We start from the raw sequence: 26,338 nt of genomic DNA, 5'->3' as shown, positions 1-26,338 counted from the left end.
TGATAGATTTTGATCTAGAGGCTATCCTTATTCAGAACTACAGGCAACCAAAGAAAAAGTTTGTGCTATAGATAGAGAATCTTTGTTGTTACCTAAAGATATTATACCCAATAAAACAGAATATATCCCCTGGGTAACCACGTACTGTATAGTCAATCTAGTCCATCTGTCAAGACCATAGCTAAACGTTAGTGGGCGATTATACAAAATGATCCTGAGTTGAATTTGAATAACACACATTTGCTACCATATTATAAAAGAGCAAGGAATATTCGTGATATTCTTGTGAAATCAGATATTGATCTTTTTCTTAAAATTAATGTTTCCCCAGCAAGGGGATGCATTCGTCGCCCATGTGTGTCCTGCCAGTACATCATTCCTGGACCTAAATTTAATCATCCTAAAACTGGTAAACCCATGTTCATTTAGTATAATTTAACTTGCAGTACTCGATTCACGGTCTACCAAATCTTATGTCCCTGCGGAGGGTCCTTTTAAAGACAGAATGTCTGTACACAGATCTAGCATTAGCAATGCATTAACATCAGACTCGAGCGATCAACCTGTCGCCCGACACTTCCTTACAGCCAAACACCCTTTGACTACCATTAGATATAGAATGATAGACCACATTCCTGCCTCTCTTAGAGGTGGTAATCGTGGTTTACAATTGCTAAAATGTGAGGCGCTGTGGATTTTGAGGCTCGGAACAGTGGCTCCGAACGGACTCAATGAACACTCAGGTATTTCAGTGTTGTTGAATTAAACGTTTATTTGTATTATCCTGTGGTATTTTTTGCTATGCTTGTCAGTCATACCTATACTTTAATTATGAACATTACTGATTAATTATTGAATTTAATGTTTATCTGCATAAAAAAATGTTTTTGTCCGCATCTGTTTTTAATTTTCTATCCATTAATTTGTACTTATACAGATAGACTTTGTTATTTGTCATTGTGCATTGTATTACTGGATTTGTTTTTAATTGTTATTTGTTTTTTTACTATGGTGATGGTAATTAGTGTGGGTACGTTGTCAGGACAACAGCCTGGGGGTTGGGTCCTGATGACATCACCCTTACGCTACCGGTACCGGTGGCGTGGTCTGTTCAGTCTTGGTTCACTTTAGTTGATGTGGTATATAAGCAGAGATGCATTTTTTATTTGTTAGCCTGATGAAAATACTCGATTTGTATTGAAACGTTGTTCTAAATAAAGATTTTCAAAGTGAAGACCGTTTTGGAGTGCCGCATCCGTCTATTACCTGTCTACTCTCCCTATAATGCGGGCACCCTAACAGCAACAGATCTACTGGGCTGTGACGGACATCATTGGATTATATATATATATATATATATATATATATATATATATATATATATATATATATATAGAGAGAGAGGAATAGGATATATATATATATATAAAAAGAGAGAGAGAGAGAGAGCAATCGGAAAGGTTGTTCAAAGAATAAATCAACTTTGGTCAAAAGTGTTTCCCTCTATACATTTATATACAGTATACTAGCCATATTTTAGGTTGACATTATTCCTATTTGAACAGTAACAGTTTGTATCACTATATCCCATTTTACCTAGTAGTCACTTGTCTGCAGTAGTTTCTTCATCTCAGGTGCTAATTTAGTTCAATTTATTTTAATATACAAATAATATATTGAAAAAAGTATGCAACACTACACAATAATAGTGGTAACTAATAAATTAAGTCATCACTGGCATGTCTATAATGGGCCCAGTGTGTGTGATGCACACGGGTTGAGGCAGTACACACCACACACAATGCACCCTTTTTGCCAATACTTACCCTCTGGAATTCCACAACAGCAGCACAGAACTACTACCATTCTCTTGTTTCATTAACACTAGGAAAACAATGCGAAAACTGCCTGGCAGAAATGTTCCTGGAGACCACTAGACTCTGGGACAGTGCTAGGGTCTTCTTTAAGGCAAACTACTGACTGGAACATAATTGTCAGCCATGGGACTTGGGTGTGTAGTGCTTCTTCAGGCTACAGTAGTTAGAGGCCCCAATGTGTGGGGATCCCATGGTGACCATCCTTGCAGACCTGTCCATAATCTGGCCCTGTGTGTGATTGCCAGCCGAAGAGTTTCCCCCCCAAAAAATAAGGAAGATAAAGTAAACAGCTAAAAATACAGGAAAGGTTACATCCTTGAGAAAGAACAGCTTTTTTAAAATGTATTCTTATTAAAGTTAATGAGTAAATCGCACTTCCATGGATACTGTACATAGACCAACATGTACCAGTCACTAAGGAGAGAGAGTGTTCCCCTTTTTTAGCAACTGCGTGCTCGTAATATCACTTGCACTAATAGTTTTTGATGCAATTTTAGATAACTGATGCAGCAGAAATGTAATTAGCCGTTGTTTTGTGCATGTCTTCATTTAACCGCACTATTGTTTGGCAGTACATTTAGATTTAATGAGGAGCTGTCAACCTCTTATTGAAAACACATAATTTATGATTACATAAAATAATGAATTAGCAATCTTTATTTGATCTCTGCTCTTCCTCTTCTAATTATGCCACTTCCAGGTCCCCCATTAAGTAAATTCTTAGCCACGCATTGTAAAATATTGTGTTTCATGTGCATAATAGATGTGTCTTTATTGATGATTTGCAGAAAGGTTAAAATGCAGAGTAAAAAGCTCTACAGGACCCTGAAGCATTAAAGGATGAACTTAGAGCATAGACTACTAATGACTGAATGTTTTAAAATAACGGTACTTGTGTAGTTTCACCGCAGCATCCTAAGCTATGTTATCAGCGTAGCCGAATGGCTGCCTTACTTGTGTAGTTTCGCGGCGGAAGCCTAAGCTACGTGATCGGCGTAGGCTTCCGCAGTGAAATTACACAAGTAACTACCGTACTGTTGCCGGGAACTGCATTTCTCTCCCCAGCGTCCCTGGCAAGCCTACTCAGCCTCTCTCACACCGCTGGCGCCAGCATGATCCCCTCTCCTATGCTGATAACATAGCCAGGGACGCTTAAGCAGCCGCGGGAACACTACGCTACTTCTTACTGACTATGCTAACTACGCTGGTCACAGGAACACTACGCTGATTCTGACAGGAACGCTACACTGACGGTGTAAGCTGCCGCTGTGAAACTACACAAGTACCAAAAAAACAAAGCTTCATGCCAGCAGAGTTGCTACACAGTTCTGTAGTGCATTATTCCTGCTTGTAGACATAGCGCCCTCCATCTCATAGTCAACAGCAAATTGGCATCAAGCTTATTATAGCATAGTGTGCATCTTAAAACTGTAAGTTATCGGAACCTTGGCAATTTGGTATGGTTATGTAGCACTGGCAGACTGTAATCAAACTCCAGAAATAATTCATAATAACTTGTATATTCCACATCATCTATAAAGAGGAATCAGAAATCACTTTACAGCTCTTCGTATAATGTGAAGCTATGTCTCGCATATTTCTCAGCCAGGGGCATTATCAAGCATGGCAAGAAAGAAGATGATTGGACAAAAAGAATGGACGTTTACATTATAGTGTAAAATGAACCTTCAGGCCATGATTTTGTTTCATGGAGAACTATCATAATAATATAATATTGTTGTATACAATTAAACAAGATATAGGAATACATATATTTCCAAATAAATAACACAATATAACCTTTCCATTTTGTGGTGTTGGGCTACCCTGCTCTGTCTTCTCCTTGTCATTAATCTATGGCTACCTCCTTGTCTCTTCTTTCTTCACATCATGAGGCAGCCCTTAACACATGGAGCATTGACATTTACAGGTCACTGCTTCCCACTAGATCAGCACACATGGGGACGCGGCCTGTCATCCAAGTACTTAGGACATGTGCTACTGCAGCTCTGCTGAGCCTAGCAATACTTCTGATAATAACGGAGCATCCTCTGCTATATTAAAGCATATAGGTTAGAATACATCTAAAACCCCTGGTGACTAGCCTTGGCCTATCACTTAGCATGGTTAAATTACTTAGAAGGTCCTGGGATTGCGGGCTATTCTCCATCCACTCCGTGCGGTTCTTAGATGGCACTTTCCATATCTTAGCAGAACTTTAGACAGGACCATTGACAGTTCATCGCAATCTTAGGGAGCAAGCCTTCTAAACAATGGATAATTTACCAGTAACCAGTCAGATTCTACTTCTCACTTTTTAGGCTGTAATTGATAAATGCTAACTAGAATAGGATTGTTGTTAAGGGCAACTGCTTACCATTTTGATGCATCTCCTTCTCAGTGCTGGAACATACCTCTATTACTGCAATGTGTGGTGAGAAGATTGAAACACCCCCAGTGAGCTCCTACATACAGGCTGAACCAGCTAGAACATGAGCATCCCATACCCAAAATATATCCAAGTAATCCAATAAAACAGACTATTCTGTTTTATTACTATAATCTGTGGACCAATGTACAGGGTATTTAAAAATTAATTCCTTCACATACAGTACTGACTGTACCGTAAAACATCAGCCAGTATGAACTAATAAGGCACTGGCCAGAGAAACAAAACTGACATCTACAAAGACAAATGTTTCAGATGCTGTCCGTGGTGCTGAACATGATAGAAAGCTATTGCACAGTAGTAAACTAATAATTATCCCAATCATAGACTCCAAGGGCATTTCTGCATACACAAGAAAAGCAGACGACACTGAGGGCTGTAATATATATATATATATATATGTATGAATAGTGGTGTGTAGAACCAGCACACCCAATCCGCAAGACCAACAGCTGGGGTGTAAATCTCAAGCTGAATTCCAGGGGGTACAGCCATATATATATATATACAATGTCCATTAAAGAGTACTCACCAGACTTCCAATTTTGGATGGGTCACATGCATCTGAATTGCAAGTCTGGTGAGTGCTCTTTATTGGACATTGTGTATATATATATATATATATACACAATGATATATATATATGATATATATGATGAAGACTGGTAGGACCCAGTTGGAACAGCTGTCGGGACCGCTGTTATAACTCTTGTACTTATGGAATAAACCACATCTTTTTTCTTCACTACTCGTGTGCCGGTTTGGACTCCTTCCGCAGTGGGGGGGGGGGGGGGGGGGGGGGGGTAAGTGTGTATATATATATATATAAATACCTGCAGTCCCTAAACACAAACACTATAAAAAAGGATCAAAAAAGGAACAGCATTTACCTACATATTCCAATGAAATTGTAGTTTTACAATTTATCCAAATGAAACATATGTTGTATAACAAAACAACATTGCTAATCTGAATTTTGGGTTTCCTCTAGTACTGTAAATCTTGCTCTGAGCTCTGGATATGGAGCCAGTGAAAGCTGTAATTGTGTTAAATGTAGTGTAAAATAATAAGCGTACAGGAATTTTTCACTTTAATGCAGAAATCGTACACATTATTCAGTTTGCCTATGCAACACAAAGACATGGAAACCGATGACAGGTTACAAATTCTACAAATATATAAACATTTTACCAACATATTGTAATAATACTTTTCAACCAAAACAAAGTTTATATCTATACCCGACCGATCATTTAAGTCAATCCAAAACAAAAACCTGAGCATCCACAAATCTTCACGGGAAAGAGCTTGTCAGAATCGGAGATATGTCATCATTTATTTTCTACTGTAAATACACAATTGAGAACTAAATGTCTCTCTCTCTCTCTCTCTCTCTTTCTCTCTCATATAGTATGTGGAGTTTAAGAACAGGGATGGGGAACAATAGAGCTATAGAACTTGCATGTCACTGTACTCTTTCCTGCAATGTCCTGCTTAGTAAACTGATAATTATCATTCATACTTATACTGAAGTTTTGCCATGCATTCAAATATAAGGGGGAGCAAACCTAAGCAGCACATTGAAGAGGTCTGAATCAGGCCCTATATTTACTATTCAAAAATATACACTGATCTATATTTTCTGCATTTAGGAGCCTAGCAACTGTGATATGTATGTGAATTTCAGCACAGGAGAGCATGATTTCTATGTACTGTGGGAAGAGGGCAGAAAGTGAAATCCCTAACAGTTGCCATTGGGACAGCTCACAGTTGGTAATGGTGCTTACAGGAGTTGGTGACAACTATCTGCTTCGGGAAGGCAATCGGTCTAACAATTAGGCATTGGTAACATCAAAATAGCAGTGGGATAATTTTATGGGGTGTATTCAATGGTTTCTGTGAGCTGTGGCTGCACACAACGTTTCCCCCTCGCTAGGTTTTTGTAGCGAGGGGGAAATGGCATGTGCACCAGCTAAAACAGCAAGGCTCGCGGCTAAATGCAGTCGCTCCCTGCATTAGCCATGAGCCTTACTATTTGGGGGAATCCTCACTGTCCTTTGACAGCGAGGATTTCCCCGGAGCGTTGAATACGGTGAGCGGCCAAGCATTAGGGTTAAACAGCGAGGGTCAAAAGGTGAGGGTGGAGTGTTATAAGACTGGATAAATTGGTTAAATTGATCCATTATTGTTTTTACATTTTTATTTTTTGTGTATTATATACATTGCAATGAATTGTCCTATATATGTCTTTTAATACCTTACCAAGTGCACAATGCATATTATTAATTAATGAATACATTTTCCATATATTTTTTTACCAATTTAACCAATTGATCCATTCTTATAGCGCTCCACCCTCACCTTTTGTTATTTGCATATTTCTCAGGGGTTTGACACCCCCTAGCAGGAGCAGCTTGACAAACCACCCTATTAGGCGCCTGCTAACTCCTAGCTGCAAGGCTATCACTTAACACCTTCTTTAAACAGCGAGGGTCCCTTGTTTTCAGTGATGCCCGCCGATTAACCACCTCACTGGCCACATTGAATAAGGGCCTATTTGTGTGGGTATCCACCAGGTGCACTCGCTTGTGTGTGTGTTTGAAAGGGGTAAATACAGTATTATAAACTGTACTGTTGCAGAGACTTGTGTATCATTTTATATTCTCTGTAAAGCACAATGTAATATGGAAGCTGTATAAAAATAATAACCAATTAAACATTTATTTTGCAAATGATATCACACATATACAGGGACATATGTTATTCAAGTAGCCTTTGGGCTCACCGTAGGAGGATAGCACTGAGCTTTAACAACTGGTATTTAATTTAAGCCCATTTCCTCCAATGGTAACACCCACCACTAACACTTATTAACCCATAGGTTCCGTGCTAAGCGTCTGGAGCAATGGGTTAACATTTCATCAGCAATGCAGTATGGGCAAAATTTTTGGCATGACTGTATATACATAGACAACTTTGTAGATCTGTTCTTATTCTTACCTGTTACCTTTAACTGAATAGTGCGTCTAATTGGTCTTCCATCAAACTTAATTTCACAGGTATAATTCCCCATATCATCTTTTTGGACATCTTGTATCAAAAGGCTATTTCCCTTCTGTATAATCAAGTTTCTCCATTTCTTTGGCTTGCATTCCTGCACAGAAAGCAGAATTAGAGAAGACATTCAGTCCATTTAAATGCATGAGCTACTTTGCATTTGAAGGTTTTTTTCTAGTTTTTTTAAGTAATTGTCTTAGTAAAACAATGAAACATACATATCTCCTCTGTTATTTTGGAATTATGCTTTATACCAATAGATGAGAGGCTTAAAACAAAACAATGTGATATGTTTTTAATTACACAGGAAATTGGTTTGAAAAGGGCTTTTAAATGTCATGTTGAATTGTCTCTCCGGCAAGGAAGATGAGAGTAGAGAACAAATCCAGTAAAATACTGGCTAAACTTTATAAGTAGTAAATTACCAGCCGTAATAACAGAACTTTAAAACTACGGCGGTTCACTAGGAGTTGATTCATTTGAATCACTTTCACAGTATGGAAATCATAGCAAATTTGAGAAGATTTGGATGTGTCTTATTTGTGTGCGCTTTGACTATGTACAATAAGAGCGTGTGTGTACCCCACTGAGTTAATGTCTCTCGCTCATTGTTAGAACTGTAGTCTGTTAGAACATTTAACTTCACAATTTCCATCAGAAATGGAACAGAATATTAATTTGAAGAGCGGCATTTATCAGGGCAGAAATGCTCAACTTAGTAGTCCTCAAGTCAACCCAATAGGTGTTTAGGATATGTATGCTTATGCACAGGTGACTTTATAAGTACAGTAACTCAGACAGTTTGATTATACCATATGTGAACAAGCAGGGATATTCCTAAAACCAGAACTGTTGAGGTCAGCACTTGGGAACCACAGACTGAAAATATTAATTCTCTATCATTATCCTTAAAACTACAGTTAATCTGTGGGGTCTCCAAAAATCAAGTGTCCACCTAAATCTAATGCTGACTATGCATGGTACAATTCAATTGATTTTTATTGCATTTTCTGATCAAAGTAATCTGACCACAATATGTGTGCCTTTATTGTACAGTATACTGGTTTGATTACACAGAAATGTTCAGAATCAAAGGAACCAATAAAAATGATACTTTACACCTCATAAATCATAACACTCCATAAACCATAATTCAATATCAGACTCTACACTAAGTTTAGGCAACAAATGGCCTGATTAAGATCTGTTTGCCTCATGTCACCACGACAACCACACTCCGCCCTCATCCCTTTGCTAGCATGCAAGGGGATGAGTATGACATAACATCCCCTTGCATGCGGCCGAAGGGGAGAGAAATCATCGAATGATGGTCGCCAACCAGCAAATTATTATTTTTTTCCAATTCAGAAATAAAAGTCTGAAATTACTTTTATTTTAGATTGAGATGGATGAAAAGAGGGCGGGCACTGATGTCATGTGACACCGCCTGGTCCTGAGCAGGCTGATCAACCAGAATGCGTACCAAGGGGAATTCTCAGCGTTTTCATAGAGATATCCATAAAATGCTGGGCCTTCCCCTGATGACAGATTTTAAGCCTAGTCAAAAATATTCCTACCTACATGGTTTCAAGTTAGCATTTGTGTCTTCTGTCCAAAGAAAGTTTATGACATGACATAATAACTTTATTTTAATGTCTTCATCTAGAGAACATGGGGGTATATGTACTAAGCTTTGGAGAGAGATAAAGTTGATGGAGAAAAAGGGCCTAATTTAGACACTATCGCTAGGCTGCGAATTTAGAGCCCGAGCATCAATTGAACTACTGCTCATGCACGCGGCTCGCAGTGCGCATGCGACAGGCCATCTAGCTATGAAAGACACCAACAGCTTTCCTCTGCTGGCTGCATTTGGGGCCGATGCCATTCACAGCCATACACAGGTGCGGGATTTAACTCTGACCCATGAGGTGGCTAATTACCGGGCTCCTGAAAAAGCAGCCCAGTGATCAGGTCTGCATTTCCCCCATAGTACCATCCAACCAACTCCTAACTCTCATTTTTCAAACCCAACCTATTACATAAGTTAGGAACTGTTTGACTGATACTTTGGGGGAAATTTACTAAAGGAAATTTGTAAAAAATAGGTGTATTTGTATCCAGAAATACACTTATTTTTGACATTTACTATCCCGAAAATATGGCAATTCGTATTCGTATTGATAGCACATCAATACAACTACGAATTGCCGTATTTTCAGTATAGTAAATGTCAAAAATAAGTGTATTTCTGGATACAAATACACCTATTTTTTTACAAATTTCCTTTAGTAAATTTCCCCCTTTATCTCTTGCCCCCATGGTTCCCTAAGTCCTGGAGTCTTTACTCACACTATAAGTAAATCTCTGTTAAGCAAATTTGCAAAACCTCCAAAATAGGTAAATACCAGGTTTGTTCAATTGCTTTTCTTGACAGTTGAGCCATGGACACTGACTGCAGCAGTATATGGCCTGTATATCGTTTGCTCCTAACGTGAGTTACAATTTGGCTGGGCAGCCTATGGTAGATTGCAGGTGATTTTAAAGGCTCTCAATTGGAAAAGTAATTTTTAGTGCGGCAAACTGATTTCAACATCCTCCAAGCAATTCAGCTATTAATAATCTTTCTAAAGCCCCATACACATGGGGCGACGCCGGCCTCCATGCTGAGCAATGGGATTAAGCACATTGCGCGGCAGTAGCGATGCACCCCGTGCTTAGCAATCATGCAGAGTGGGGTTTAGCCTATTATTTATAGGCCAAACCAGGCAATCTACTGTAGCAGGAAAGACAGTACAAGCATTGTCTTTCCATGCTGGTGATAGCCACTCGCAGGACCGCGCATCGCCATCTCTATAGGGCATACACACGGAGCGATCTGTGTTCCTTTTTTAAGAGATCTAGTCAGATCGCTTAGAAATGGGGCTGAAATCGCCCCACGTGTATGCTCCTTAAGGCTCTCTACTGATAGTAACAGGATAAGCTTTCATCACTCTGTATGGTTAATTTCAGACAAAATCAAGTTAATCTTTGTGTAACTGTTCAACCTACTTTCTAATAAAAAAATACTAAATTGGGCAACCAAAGAAGCTGACATCTACAGTAAGTATATTATTAGATTATAGCAGTTTTTCAATTATTGCCTTGAAAAACAATCCTTTATTCTTATGTCCAAATATGCTATATATACAACACATAAAAAAAAGACAAAACTTGATGTAATTGTACAATTTGTGTATCACTATAATTAAAGGTTACACTGTACTGTAGTGGTAATAAGAGAACTAACAGTATACATATGTGTACAGTGCATGTAAATGGTGGCCCATGCATCTGTCAAAATTATTTTATTTTGTGCCCGTTGCTCTAAAAGAACATAACATGTTATCCTACAGAACCTAGTGACCGCAATCCGCACCAAGAAACCTTTGACAACCAGGCAAGTGGTGATTCTACAATATCAGCATAAATAAAACTTGCACAATTAGCAGGAGGTATAATTGGATTGAGACCTACAATCCAAAGATGGCGCATTATCCTCTAGCTGACACTCTGCCAGATCGGTGCACTCTTTGCTGAAGAGCCGTCTTTACTCATTGTGTGTGCTCTGAATGATAGGGCCTGAGAAACACATCCCCAGGTGACTTCTGATGTTGTTTGACTTACATTTCCATGACTGACTCATGCACATAGCAACACTCTTCGGATCCTTAGTGTCACTGGCAATCTGTTATAAATGTTATCACACATCCCCTATTATTGCAAAACAGAAATGTTATCTAGTGGACACAGAATATAATGTGTTTGCTTAACTCTTATTTAGAAAAGCTTTCACTAAAGGGACATCATCATACTGCACCTCTGCCAGATTTCCTCATTTGCTGCCTTGGCCTCTCTGGTGACGATGCATAATGTTTAAATTCAAGTGCGTCTCTGATAGTTCATACAGAGACACTGAAATCTCTGTGCAGCTGTGTCTAAGGGCTTTCTTTATGTAGACAATTAATAACACAGCTGTGGCTGCATTTATAATTGAGTCTTTCCGCCATATACAGTGTGCATACCGTGACTTCGATAAACATGTCCAAGCAGGCAAACTGATTAAGAAGTTTACAAAAATGTCTATGGTGCCGGCTAACCTATATCCTCATAAAATACAAATATTATCTAGAAGATGGAGCCCATTCATTAAGCCAGTGGTTCCCAAACTGTGTGCCTAGGCTCCCTGGGGTGCCTCAGGACACTTGCAGGGGTGCCTTGAGTTGGTGGACCAAGATCAATTCATATTATTGATGGTCAATGTACCAGGCAAAACCAGTGCTTGTGGCTGCCAATCATAATATATGTGGAAAAACAGAAGCAAATCCTGTCCCTCACCAGATAACTGACATATACACACAATGCACTTAATTTAATATTTATTTTCAGAATTTCTTGATAAGAAGGCCTAGGGGTGCCTAGAAAATATTGTGATGTTCTAGGGCGCCGTGATTCAAAAAAGTTTGGGAACCCCTGCATTAAGCCCTAAATTACCTCATACGCAATAGTTTTTTTCTGTGATGGGTTATTTTGCTTTTAAAATATCTTACTGCCTGTAGCCATGACCGGCAGTAGCCATGCAAGCTGTCACCTGGCAATACTATTGAATGCAAAACCATTGCTTTCTTCTTGGAAAAATACTTTACTGTAAGCATCCTTTGTTAATACCATCCTGAGATCACATGAGCTGTCAGAGGACAGTACAGTGCAAATACTTCCATAGGACACATGAAGGCTACAATAGTCATCACAGGATAACAGCTTTAATAAATAGGCACAAGCCCTAACTCCTGATACTTTTACAGGATTAAGGGCTTTTGCCTGTGATATGTAGAACCTAAGGGGGGAATTTATTAAGCATGTCGAACACGCCGATCCCCGTAAGAAAGGGGTCAGCCTTATGCGACCTGAAAACACGAAAGAAGAATACGGCAAATTTACAAAGCTGTCATATTCTTCTCGTTCGTATTTTCCAATGCTGTAGCCATTCGTACCCATTCGTATTTGTAACGGGCCGTATAGGTATTTGGCGGCCGTATATACAGTATGTAAGGAGTGACAGCATTGCACTGATCAGCATTGCACCCCCACGGCTAGAACCAGCCCCGGGCTCAAAGATCGTTCCAGGGGAAAATAATTTGAAGTTTGCCTTTATATCTAAAAACAGCACCTGCCGTACGTATTTTGCATTGAATGGGTATGAATGCAACCATTCATACAAATCCGATCTTGGTGAATGTCCACCAATTCTTTTCAACTTTGTACTGTACAGTCTCCACTCTGTGTAAACTGTGCTTGTTAAACTCTAGCAGTCAGGTTCTCCACTATTCCAGCAACTGGTATAAAACAATATGTCTTTTAGAATCAGCCCCACACATTAATCTTCACAGTTGGACTACTGCCTTGACATGTAGTAAGCAAATTCGGTACTTGTGTCCTAGCACGGCGCCCAGATTTCCTACGTACGTCACCGTAGGGAAATCGCATTGCATGGGCAATTATTATGGCATGCGATTTTTTTTATGTACCGTATATACTCGAGTATAAGTCGACTTGATTATAAGCCGAGACACCTAATTTTACAACAAAAAAACTGGGAAAACTTATTGACTCAAGTGGGACCCTCACTCGAGTATAAGCCGAGGGGGGCTTTTTCAGCATAAAAAATGTTCTGAAAAAGTAGGCTTATACTCGAGTATATATGGTAATTTTTTCTATGCTCATTGTACCCCACTATATCACATCGCATTGCATTGCATGTCCGCAGGGTGTGCGATGCCATGACATTAGGTATACAATAATATGACTTATATGTCCCAAAAATAGGTTTAATGCACCCCCCACCCCCACTATCCACGCTAGCCCAAAGCATGGCGAGCGACCGAGTCCCGTGACCTTTTTATTCCCCCACTATCCACGTCGGCGTGGAGTTGAATTTATATAGTGTGGCCAGCTCAGTGAGCCACCGAGCCTGAAGCATGGCGAGCTCAGCGAGCCCCGCGAGGGGACGCAGATTACTTTACATGTATCCCGCATCCCCGCGCAGGGCTCGCTGCTCTTTACACGCTTCGGGCTCGGTGGTTCACTGCGCTCGCCACACTATATAAAATCAACTCCACGCCAAAGTGTATAGTGGGGTAGTGAAAAAGTCGAAGGACACGATCCGCCGCCGCTCGCCACGCTTCAGGGTGGCGTGGATAGTGGGGGGGGTTCGTTAAACCTATTTTGGGGACATACAATCATATTATTGTATACCTAATGTCATGGCATCGCACACCCTATAAAATCACATGCGATTGCATGCGATTTTGCGGCAGATGCGATGTCCCGGGGCAGAGAGAGCAGTGAATAAATTACATAGGAAAATCGCATCGCACATCGCATGGCCCTAAAATGGCCCATGCGATGTGATGCGATTTTCCTACGAAAAATAGCCTAGTGGGCGCTGTTCTAGGAAACAAGTGTCGCAAATTCTATTAATGCACTCTATATGACTATATTTACCTTATACCATGCAACTTCTGTGACTTTATTTGGTGTCCTATAGTCATCAATATCAGGACAGGAGATTACTTTTGTTTTTGTGACTTCTGCTTTCTCCACATATCGTATTCTGCTGTTGTAACAAAGACCAGCTTCATGTTCTGCCACAGTCAAGGACATTGATACCTTCATGCAATACGTGGAGTTTCTGCAAGGAGTAAAAACACTTCTGAATGTAGGTCTCTCTCTACTACAGGCAGAATGTATATTTTGCATACAGTCTCATTCAAGTTTATCTACCATTGGTCTTGTATATATCAACATAAAGCAAACCTTCATGTACTACAGTATAAGCATGTTTTAAGAAGAGCTAAGAAACAAATATTATAGGACATTAAACTATGATTTTCTGATGAAATGCCAAGCCAGTATGAGGAAACAGATCTTATATAAAATAAAAATGAACGCAATGAAAATTCTTCTTGTACAGTATGTTGCCTACAATGAGAATAGACAATCATACTGTAATTCATTGAAGTTATTTAGACTCAACAGGGTCAATCTGGCCCACAGGGAAGCAAGGGGTAACCCTTCAGTGGCGTAACTATATGGTGGCGGGGAGGCGCTAAGAAGGAGTGGGCGCCGGGGGGGGGGTCTGTGGGGCTATAGTTACCTGCTGCCGTCCGCTCGCCGGCACTTCTTTCAGGTCCTGGATCCTGCCCCCCCCTCCTTACCCCGTTGCCGCTGCCTCTAACCCGGACATGCAGATCTGTCGGGTCCCCGGCTCTACCGGCTAAAATTCCCGGCGGGGGTGTGTGTGAGCGCTGTATATGTAGTTACGCCACTAATACCCTGGGATGGTTCCAGACTGTGCACTTGAATAATACATAATACATATGTTTCCTTATACTGCACAGGTGTATTTTCATGGTTAACCAAGCCTCTAAGCATGATCCTCAACCGCTTTATTCCACCATTGGGCCCTCAATAGCTTTCCCCTCTCTTCCAAAATCAAAGCTAGTGGGGTTCTCTCCCTTAAATTCAGTGTACAGTAGTAAGGCATGTGTCATTGCCCTGGAGTCTTTTGTATAAGCAGGAATGGCTTATGAGTGACTGAGGAACCCTGTAAAGTATACTGTAGGACTAAAGGTGACCATAGGAAAATGTACCCGTTGTGAGGAGTATAGTTATTATTAAGGATAAGGATAGTTTAAGGACACCAAAAGTGATCCACATTGCCATGCATAGGGGAAATACATACAACAAACAAAGTGCTTTTATGCACACATGGTACATGCAAGGACATGGATAATTGGAAGGAGGGCACTAATTGTGAGATCAAATAATGTAGAAGGTAAAAACAGTAAAAAGACACAAAGAGGCTGGACATTACGGGAAGGGGTGGAAGGCTTCAATGAATAAATTGGTTTTCAGAATACATTAGAATTGTTCATAGGAGGGAATTTAAGAGTGCCATAGGAGAGAGAGTCATAATGCTACAGACTGTACTGTATGGTTGGGGAGAAAACCTACATATACTCAGTGACTTTTCCATGTTGGAATAAGTGAAACCCCCTGCAAAAAATGAATAGACCCCCTGCCCCTAATAGCGTGGCAGTGGAACCTGAGCTGAGCTGTACACAGAAGAAAATGTGAATGCCTGCCTCCTGGTTCTCAAGACTGGGCAACATTAACTATAGAAAGTAAATAGAGTGTTTCCCAAACATGTGCACCTTTGGCAGGTTGGGGGCATTACTACAACATGCAGGTGGTGCTATACTTATCCTAAATAATAATAATAATAATAATAATAATAATAATAATAATAATAATTATTATTATTATTAAAAGAAGAAGATGTGAGCATGTTTATGTGAATATTATTAGTGCCAATATCCCCTACAAGTTACTTTCCATGGGTCCCCATAAGGCTTGCTACAATCCTATGTACCATATATTGCATGTGTGTAGTAGACATTCTTATTCCCTAATACATGTTTAGATTGAGACAGGTTAAGGAGGAGTCGATCTTTTCAATAAGTTAAGGTGCCCACAGACGCTACAATAATCAAATGCGTTTTGTACTTTTTAAGCACAAAACGCATCTTATGTACAATTATTGGATGGTGTTTATGGGCTTGTGCGATGCGATGTGCGTTCCCGGGAGCCTGATATTGTATGTCTAAAAAAGTACGTGCTGCACATCTGAAATTTAACATTACAAACATGGGTTCATCACATCGCATCGCATGCATCCAAGTGCACATTGCATCGCAAGCTGGAAGAAAAATTGTATAGAACCATTGTACAGACAAAAACGCATAGCACAGTACAATTGTAGCGTCTGTGGGCACCTTACGGCTGATTGTAGGTTGTGGAACCAAGACTGGTAACCCGGTTCTAGTTCTTTCAGACTAATGCAGAACCCCACCCCTGTATATCTTATGCAGAACCGCGGTTTACTCTGTGCGCACCCAGCAAATTCCTGTGTTTCTGCCTACAGTATATCTAAAGAGGGGTTTATTAATATTTTGATAGTGGGGAGGCTTTACTAAAACAATCAATCAAAACAATTTTATACGCAACTATAACTGTAAAAATGTTACGACTTACATATAAACTTAATTTGTATAAGCAAAATCACTTCACACTGTCTACACTAAGAACAGCAGAAAGCTGGAAGAAAAATTGTATAGAACCATTGTACAGACAAAAACGCATAGCACAGTACAATTGTAGTGTCTGTGGGCATCTTATGGCTGATTGTAGGTTGTGGAACCAAGACTGGTAACCCGGTTCTAGTTCTTTCAGACTAATGCAGAACCGCGGTTTACTCTGTGCGCACCCAGCAAATTCCTGTGTTTCTGCCTATATATAGTATATCTAAAGAGGGGTTTATTAATAATTTGATAGTGGGGAGGCTTTACTAAAACAATCAAACAATTTTATACGCAACTATAACTGTAAAAATGTTACGACTTACATATAAACTTAATTTGTATAAGCAAAATCACTGCACACTGTCTACACTAAGAACAGCAGAATGATATATTATTTAACAACGAATAGTTCCCCTTGTGGGTTAAGTGCCAAGCACGCTATGTCCAATTGCTCAGAATAGCAGGACCTTCTTCTCCACCAAATTTCTCACTAAAGCATTTGTCTTGTGTGGAATTGATTAATAGTGACTTCACTAAAAGAGAGGACAGTTTTCAACCAATTAAAGACTACACTACATTTGTCTGCTGAAAGTACTTAGGTAGCAAATTTCCTCTGTTGGAATCATCAGCATAACTGAATTACTGTGTATGCTGTACATGAAATGATTCTGAAAACATTGTAGCAATATGTATATTTCCATTGCAGTGGAACTACCGGTATGAGACAGCAGTCAATACATAACACTCTTGGTTATAGGATCTAAACAGTAATTGGGTGTGGTACAGTATGTTCACATGTTCCGAATGTTGACAGATGCCAAACTGACACAATGTCAACATTTTCTGAATGTTGAAATTGTACACGACAACAGTCAGAATTTCCATAGTCAGTATGTTTAGTTTTTTTTTTTTTAAATAATGCCCAAAGCGGCTTTTGCATTGCTAACGGTACCATGCTGCCACATGCAGAATTGCCTTCCCTGCCGCTCCATTGCCCCTACATCAGTAAAGGTGGCCATACAGCAGACGATATCAGGCAGAACGCACAACTTCAACGGGTCGTGATTGAGGTGTGCACATCGGTCTGATGCGTGGTCCCGTGGTTCGAGAGGTCAGTCACCGATCATACGTGCTGCACATATGATCAGTTGGCTTTGCTTGCGGTGGTAAGTTGACCGTATGTGCTTTTATACGATCGCCCGTTTCATCGATCTTACGACCTGCATATGATCAGGTTGTTCTAGCGTATGGCCAGCTTTAGTGGGTACAAACTTGCTAATGCAGGTTCCTAGTGCCCACAATACTTTTTCGGTAGCCAGCGTTCCAGTGTGTACCTTGCCTTAGTATGAAGGTTTTCTGAGTAATTCAAGGTTTCATCAGATTTACAGTATCTACTGTAAGCCCTCATTTTATCCATGTTAATTGAATGAGTGGTTTAAATTGACTATTACAACTACATACCCTCCAACATGACCCATTCCATTAGGTACAAAATGCTCCTGGACTTCCCTGAAAGTGGCAGTTACAGTCCAAAATTCAAAGAGGGAGGGTCACATCAACTGCCAGCGAGTCCAGGACAGTGATGTTTGGGGTGGCAGTAGGTGTGGCTCCCCTTTTTGAATATTGGACAGTGATGCAGTCCTACCTCTGTAACTGCCACTGGTAAGGAAATCCAGAAACAGAGCATTTTGTACCTAATGGAATGGGCCATGTTTGAGGGTATGCAACTAGTTAAAATGCTTTATATGCAAGAGCAAAATAGGTCCATGTCCTTTGTGTCTGACTGCAATGTATGAAGTTCTGAGTTTGAGTCTGGGGTATGGCATGTGTGTTTCAAATACAGGGGGATGAAATTCATATGGGTAAATTTACTAAAATGGCAATTCTATTGAAGATGGGATGTTGCCCATAGCAACTGATCAGATTCTGGGGATTATACTGGTTTACTCGCAAAGGCATATTCACTCTTTAATGATTGCTATAATACAGGGTTATATTTAGGATGTCCCAGATATAAATGTGGGTGGGGCTACTGGCATCCCTATGTCCATTGCAATGCAAAATACCATTGTTCGTTACATAATGAGGCCAACATAGAACAGTCTGCTGAAAATGATTGATGCTAATTTTCCTATTACTTAGCAGTTGTAACCTTAGTTCCTGAAGGAATATACTGTAAGGGGACTGAATATTTCCATACATTTTTAACTTAACAGATTCCTATAATGGCCGCTATAGCAATAAGACCCAAGCATATAAGTTATCTCGGCTGGAAAAAAAAGTCAGACTTAGGAGTGACACAAATCACAGAGGCAAGCGCCTAGTCTGGAAAATTATTGAGTTGAAGCTGTATTTTATGTCATCAACCAGAATCATTTCACAACTGAGCTGACCTTTACCTTGGATCTCAGTTTTATATCATTTATATATTTTTGATAAGTGCACCAACTGCAGTGATGTACTGTATTTAGATCGAAGGGTTATATATGCACAGTGAGAATGAGATCATCACTCAAACATAAGTAAAGCTGGCCATACAGCAGAATGGTTTCAGACCCAAATGCACGATTTTGTCATGCGATGCATCGTACAATGCGTGGGCCCGCGGGTCGTGAGGTCGATCCTCAGATCTTAGGTGCTGCATGTAAGATCTCTATCATGTGTGTACGAACACCGGGTCTGATTCTGGTTCACTCAAAAAAAAAAACAAATTCTCTCTCTAATAGACAAAACCATGTGCACTGCCAGTGGGGCTGATGTAACATGTGCAGAGTGAATTCGATTTTACTATATACTACTATAATTGTAAAAGTCTATGGTAAGGTATTGTGGTAAGGTAAGGTAAGGTAAAGGTATTGGGTAAACCATGCTTTTACCTAATACCTTGTTCTATAATGCAGTATCATTTTATATGTTCATCAAATGTTACAGTATATCTGAACATTAATACATGCATTGCAATTGCGGTATCAATATACAGTAGTTTTTAAAGACAATATGACTGCAAAAATAGAACGATGTTAATAATGATTAGAACGCTGGTAAATCTGTTAAAATATATTTACACCTACACAGATTGGATGCATTTATTGTGTGGGTGTGTCCAGTCCAGTGTCAGTCTACTGTGTGCTTTCTACATTTCCCTCATTAGACACACAGAGGTTATGTGATACACTTCCCTACTTAAACATCTCAGTACAGGGAAACTGCAAGCAAACATCGATTGTCAATGGCAACATACTGTACAGTACTTCCTGTTTGCATAACATGTGTTAAGGAAATACAAAGTCTGTTGGAGACTGGGTAAAGCTTTCAGGAGTCTGGTTTGGTTTTTTTCTTGCCATATTTATATTTTCAGAAGAGTTTTTTAATGACTGTTTGTACTAGTTGGCTTCTAAATTATTGCTCATTGTAGACACCATATGGGAAATGTGGGAATGTGCCCATTATAGTCTCTGTCTCAAAGTAGCCGTAAAACATTACATTATTAATTAGTATGTTATTTTTTTATTTTTAGAGTACATGTTTCTTTGAAAAGTTCAATGAAAGTTCCCATTTTACAGTACCACTAAAACCATCTTAAAATGTGCATTTTAAAGTACATACTCATAAAATGTATGCTTAGATGCTAAATATGTATATAATTCTTAAAATTCAAATTTATTACTCTAATTTTCAAAGTGCTTACTTGATATAGTGCATTCAAATTGATAGGAGGCTTCAAAGTGTATACATAATTCAGCAATGATGCCAACCAAACACATTTTAAAAACCTCATGTGCTCAATGAAAAAAGCATCCATTCCCTTGTTTAACATTCTCATTAAGCTAAAGATACACATTGACGTTCCTTAGAGACGCACTAACCTCAAGCTATCATCATTTAGACTCTACATAATTATTGCCAGAATTCCCAGCTGGCAAAGTGAATCAACCTATATTCATATTTGAGAAATCTCCAAATGAGACTATTTTGTAACATACAGTACTGTAATAGAATGTATGCTAAGCAAAAAAAAAAAAAAATCAGTGCAGTACTGCAGATGTTATTTTTGTGTAGTGTGAAATATACTGCATGACACATAAGGTTGTACATCTGCAAACGCTTCATGACAAATTACAGCAAATAAGATCTCTACTGATACTGTATGTGTAGAATTTCTGTCCAAATACATATATATATATTTTTTATACAGGCAAATAGTCTCATGCTTGGCCATTCAGAGCATGACACTGGCAAGTTATCAGATTCAATTTCACTCTTATTAGGCTCATAAGTTCAAGATGGTATTTTCTGCCTAACACATTAAGCATTACAAACAACGTCAGTGCAGTGTACTGTAACGTCAGTACAGTAAAATGTGATTTATTTATTTTTTTGCCTTCTGGGAAATGCCAATGTCAGAAGTAAAAACTTAGACACTTATTTTTACTTATTTGACTTTTTGTTATTGATTCCAGAATAAACAATCTATCATATAACATACATACAATAGTAATTTCATTTCTAAAAACAAAAACAACAATTTTGCTGCAAAATATTTTTATGTAAAAACTATTTTTGGCTTTGTGATGACCACTTAATGCCTCATCCCTGGTGTAGTTTATCATAATGCATAAACTGCTGTAGTAATATGATACACTATATCACAGAAAATGTTATACGCATATACAGATGTAGCCGGCCTTGTTGTTGCTGGCGATCCGCCAGCAACACGGCGCCTCTATCTGACTGAGCCGCGCGTGCGTCCCCCACGCACGTGCGTCCCCCACGCACGCGCGTCCCCCACGCACGCGCGTCTCAGTATCCGGGCGGCGGGGCGGCGAGGCGGACGCAATACTGTCCGCCTTCCGCTCGAGGGGGCTGGGGGGACCTCTGGACACTGTGGGGGGGTGCGGTCGCACGGTGTGGGCACCGGGCAACCGAGGGCAGCACCGTCGGAAGGGGACACGCACGCACCTTGTGCGCGCGTGTCCCCTTCCGGCATACAGATGGCGGCATCGCCATCACCTGCAAAGATGAATCCCGCTACATCTGTAGGGGGTGATTCTGGTTGACACGCAGATCTGCAAAATTTGCAGCTATGCGTGTCATACAGATGGAGCGCCTCTCGCTATTGCTCCGGGATCGCCAGAATCTGTCCGCTGGCGATCGCCGGCGGAGAGGCACTCCATCTGACTGAGATGCGCGTGCGTCTCACACACACGCACGTCTCAGTTTCCTGTTGGCATTGGACCGACAACCCTGTCCGTCTCCGCTTCAGGGAGATGGACAGGGTTGGGGGGGGGGGGGGGGGGGGCGGCAAGGCGGCGGGGACCCGGGGCGACCCTCAGTGAGGCGGTGGGGACCCGGGGGGAGTCCCGTTGTAAGGGGACGCGCGCACATCTTGTGTACGCGCGTCCTTACCGCGGCTGGCGGGGGATGGCAACTGGCGAATCTTCCGCCATCCCCTGCAAAGATCTCAGGAGCTCCATCTGTATATGCGCCCCCGCTTGCACGCCGAGACAAAATCATTCGATAGCCGCTGACCATTGAATGATTTTAAAAGCGCTTGCAGATCTAAGACACCACAGGCTCCCTGTACGGGAAGTGGGCGGGCAGCTGACGTCAGTTGCCCGCCCCACCGCACCTGCGTCTCCAGCGCATTTACATGGAAACGCCCAGTGTTTTCAATGGGATGCCAATGAAACACTGGCCATTCCCATCAAAGCAGCCCCTCGCCACGCCCCACACCCCCACCCATACTGCTAGGTACTAATGGGACAGCGAATAATCAATTTGCCATGCTCGCTCGCACCAACCAGTTGCACATGCGCAAACCATCGCTCCCCTGTGCGACTCAGGGAATCTTATAGATTAGAATAAGGTCCATAAGCACACAAACACATTTGTTTTGTTTTTGATGGAATAAATGATTAAATTACCTATTATTTTACTTGTTTTATATTATGTACAACTACCACACAAAAAACCTTGAACTTGTTCAAAAAATCAGATTGTTATTTGTTAGAAAGGAATCAGGTATTCTTCACTTTGGGTCTGGTAGCTAAAATAAAAAAAATGTAAAGTTCCTGTAGTGTTTTATGAAAAGAATCCACCACTATATAATACTTTACACAACATAGGGGATGCGTAGGTCTGGAGCTCAAAATGATCAAGACCCTTTAGTGACAAGGGAAGAACTTTGACCAGTGCTGTGTGGGTGTGGCCAGTACTGTGTGGGTGAGGCCAGTGCTATGGGGGTGTGACCAGTACTATGTGGGTGTGAACCCACTAGCAACACGATCAGTCTTGCTAAACATGTGCATACAGTATACACAAGTTTAATACTTAGCATCAGGGCAGCCGTTTCCCATCGTGTTACTATTTTTACAGTATGTAGAGATCTGGAGCTGTAGTCCCATCTGTCACATTGATAATCTGGCCTTGTATGTGTGTATGTGTATTTTGCCCTTGCAACCTTGCATAAATACTATTGACATAGAAGATTACAGTACACTCTTCTAGGTGCAGATTCAGTTAGATGGAGCAATATCTTTGTTTACTAAAGCTGGAAGTAAGGTGCTCATTGCACTATAATTGTACTATTTGCATGTAAAACAGGGTTGCCGACATTTTAAATCTCCTCTCTGGGGGAAGCCCAGAGAGGAGACTTTCAGCAGGAGTTTGGGGGCGGGACTTGAGTGTGACGTCATTAAGCCCCACCCCCATGATGGAAAATGACCAGATTTGCTGATCGTCGCCGGGGGGGGGGGGGGGGGGGGCTAAAATGACCCGATTCTGACACTTTAGAGATGCACCCAATAGGGTTCCAGCAGGAAAAAAATAATTTTGTATACTATGGGTTTATAGAATAATTTGGATAACAGATATTCGGATAAGGGATACTCAACCTGTACTATAGATATCATGCCTCATGGACCTAATTACTAAGCATAACATGGCCAAGATGTGATTAAAAAACAGCCTATTTATCTGCTTCACGGATATGTGCACGTATATGTTTACTTTGATTTATTAATAATGGTTATTTTTACTAGCTTTTTGAAATCTGAATATATATCTAGAGCCAAATTGGTTCAAGATATATCACAAAATAAATGATGACTGTGAGAGAGGCATCCTTGTTAACCTTAATTCAAACGGCAGATGTTGAAATCCTCAGAAGCCACATTCACAATATCAACCGAGGTTTGATAGCGTGGCCATACTTAATTTGCTCAGGGAAACATTCCACTCCAGGTGCTTACATATGGTGGACAAAATAATATAAGCTGGCATAGTGACCTGCACAGGGGTGCACTATCTGCTCCTCAACTAGGGACAGATTTAGAGGGGGCACAATCAGTGATGACATCACTCGCTCCACTTCCCCCCTTCTCTGCCACTTCATATAACCGCTGTTACCACTTGTAGCAAATTATTACCATTTAGAGGACCTTACCTAAACCATCAAGCATTTTCCTTGGCTCTAACATTTAGAAGCGTATTGCTCTGTAACTGCTTTAACTGAAATTGATCCTGTGTTCATCTGCAAGCATTCCTACTGTATTATCCACATACACTCCTGTGACTCACTGGTGTTCAATCAAGTTCCACTTATGCTGCTGCTTAGCACAAAACCCACACTAACCCTCTGTGGCTCTCCATCAGCAATGACTCTGCATTGTCATTCCACATCAATCCCCAACAGTATTATGCCTCCACCTAGCACCATTCTTGCAAATTACTATTATATTGGTCCCAGGGCCGCCGACTGCGGGGTGCCAGGGGTACAACTGTCCTGGGCCCCCAGCCTCTGTAGGGGCCTGGGCAGCTGCCCACAGTGGCGTGGCAACCCCCCCCCCCCCTCAGAAATGCCTCCACCCGGCGCCGGCGGCCAGGCTCGCACCATACGCAGTGCAGCCTGCAGAGCGCCGAGCCTAGGATACAGAGCAGGCTGCACTGTGCAGTGAGTGCTCCAAGCCCCGAGTCCCGGGAGAAGATGCTGCTGTGCCGCCGACACCACCGCTGGTAAGTAATTGGGGTTGGGGAGGTGGGATGCCGGTGCACAAGGGGGGGGGCGCTGGGGGCCCGGGCTGTAAGTCAGTCCCGGGCACCAACATTACTAGTGGCGGCCCTGATTGGTCCACCTACTAGCAAGAGGCAGTTTTATCTTGTGGGAAGGAAGGCACTGGCCAGGGACACCAGCCAAGGAGGAGTACTGTTTGTCAGTATCACTTGCACACAGTGGTTATAATCAAACAATAGTGGCAGTACCTGAGGCAAGGGGGTAGAATCAAATAGTAGTGGCAGTAGATTGTATGCCCCCTGGACAGTGCATTGCCTGAAGATGCAGGAGCCACTGTTACTTGCACCAGTGTCCGGCACCACACTGCACTATCTCCTGAACGTCCTAGCTGCTGGTAGCTCCTGGAATCCAGGGCTGCGGTCAGTTGTAGTGGCATAATGTGTAAGGTGCATCGCATCCACATTATGCCATAATCTTTGTGGCATAATGTGTATAAGAGATACTATTAATTAGCGTAATATTAATAAGGGGCTCTTCTGAGTGGTGTAATCTAAATAAGGGACAATGCTGTGTGGTGTAATGTGAATAAATGGACTACTGTATGGTATTTTTAAACATTTTTGTGTTGTGTAATGTCAATAAGGGATACTACTCTGCAGTGTAATGTGGGAAAGGGGCAATATTGTGTGATGTAATTTGAATTGTGGGTACTATGGCCGTGCCCATTCCCCACAAGACCATTCAAAATCGGTATAAAGGAAGAAAAGTAACTGAAACAAAGTAACAAATCTGTCATGAAGGGTACTCCAATACAATTGGGGAGTTGTATCAAAGCATCATTCAGTCAGCTTCTCTCTGTAATTTTCTCAGCCTGCAATGTGACAGTGAGAAGCTTATTGTTTTCTGTCGCCAAGTTTTAAGTTTTAATAAATAACATACGGTCGTATTGTCGACCCAACTTAGGTCGACAGTCATTAGGTCGACACCATTGGGTCAACTGGTAACAAGGTAACATGGTTCTAGGTTGAAATGGATGAAGGTCGACAGGTGTCTAGGTCGACATGGTTTTAGGTCAACATGGTTTTAGGTTGAGAAATACGTTAGGTCGACATGGGTTAGGTCGACAGGTCGCAAGGTCGACATGGTGTTTTTCACTGTTTTTGGAGCCGTCATGTGCCGACAGGCGGTATTTTATGCCCTACCATCCACTAGGGCGTGGTGCGAGAATAAAATAGTGTGCCCGAAGCATTGCGAGTGAAGCAAGCGTTGCGAGGTGCTGCAGTTGACTTCCAACTTTGGGTAAAAAAACTATGAAAACCCCATGTCGACCTCGCGACTTGTCGACCTAACCCATGTCAGCCTAACGCATTTGTCGGCCTAAACCCATGTTGACCTTGTCCCATGTCGACCTAGACATCTGTCAACCTTCACCCATGTCGACATTGATAACTGTTGACCTTGCTGCCTGTCGACCCAACGGTGTCAACCTAATGACTGTCGAGCTAAGTCTGGTCGACAATACGATCCACACCCTAATAAATCCCCCGCCCCCCTTCCCTTCCTGGAAAACATTTCTGACTGTCCTTAACACTTAAAACTTAAAAAATAAACTTTCTCTATCTCACATTTGTTGAACAGAGTCTCCTGAAATAATTCCCTAAAAATACATTGCCAAAATCTCTCTGCATTGCAATTTCCATGCAAATTGGTTACACTAGAATCTGAAAATATTGGGGGTTATAATCAGATAGTCCTACAGCCTTCC

The 26,338-nt window shown here is 41.1% G+C and overlaps 1 protein-coding gene across 3 annotated transcripts in view; it reads right to left on the bottom strand.

Moving 5' to 3' along the window:
* Window positions 1-26,338, bottom strand: part of IL1RAPL2 (interleukin 1 receptor accessory protein like 2) — an 831,346-nt gene that overhangs the window by 399,095 nt on the left and 405,913 nt on the right. For all 3 annotated transcript variants that reach the window (XM_083159424.1, XM_083159423.1, XM_083159425.1), the window contains exons 4-5: window positions 13,924-14,110; window positions 7,327-7,480 (exon numbers count right to left, since the gene is read on the bottom strand). In XM_083159424.1, coding sequence (XP_083015550.1) covers window positions 7,327-7,480; window positions 13,924-14,110 — 341 coding nt within the window. The remainder of the gene's footprint in view (window positions 1-7,326; window positions 7,481-13,923; window positions 14,111-26,338) is intronic.

Source organism: Crinia signifera, chromosome 9 (genome assembly GCF_055691185.1).
Source record: "Crinia signifera chromosome 9, ASM5569118v1, whole genome shotgun sequence".
Classification (NCBI taxonomy): domain Eukaryota; kingdom Metazoa; phylum Chordata; class Amphibia; order Anura; family Myobatrachidae; genus Crinia; species Crinia signifera.
The sequence above is the reverse complement of the archived record's forward strand: the minus strand, read 5'-3'. Positions and strand labels throughout refer to the sequence as shown.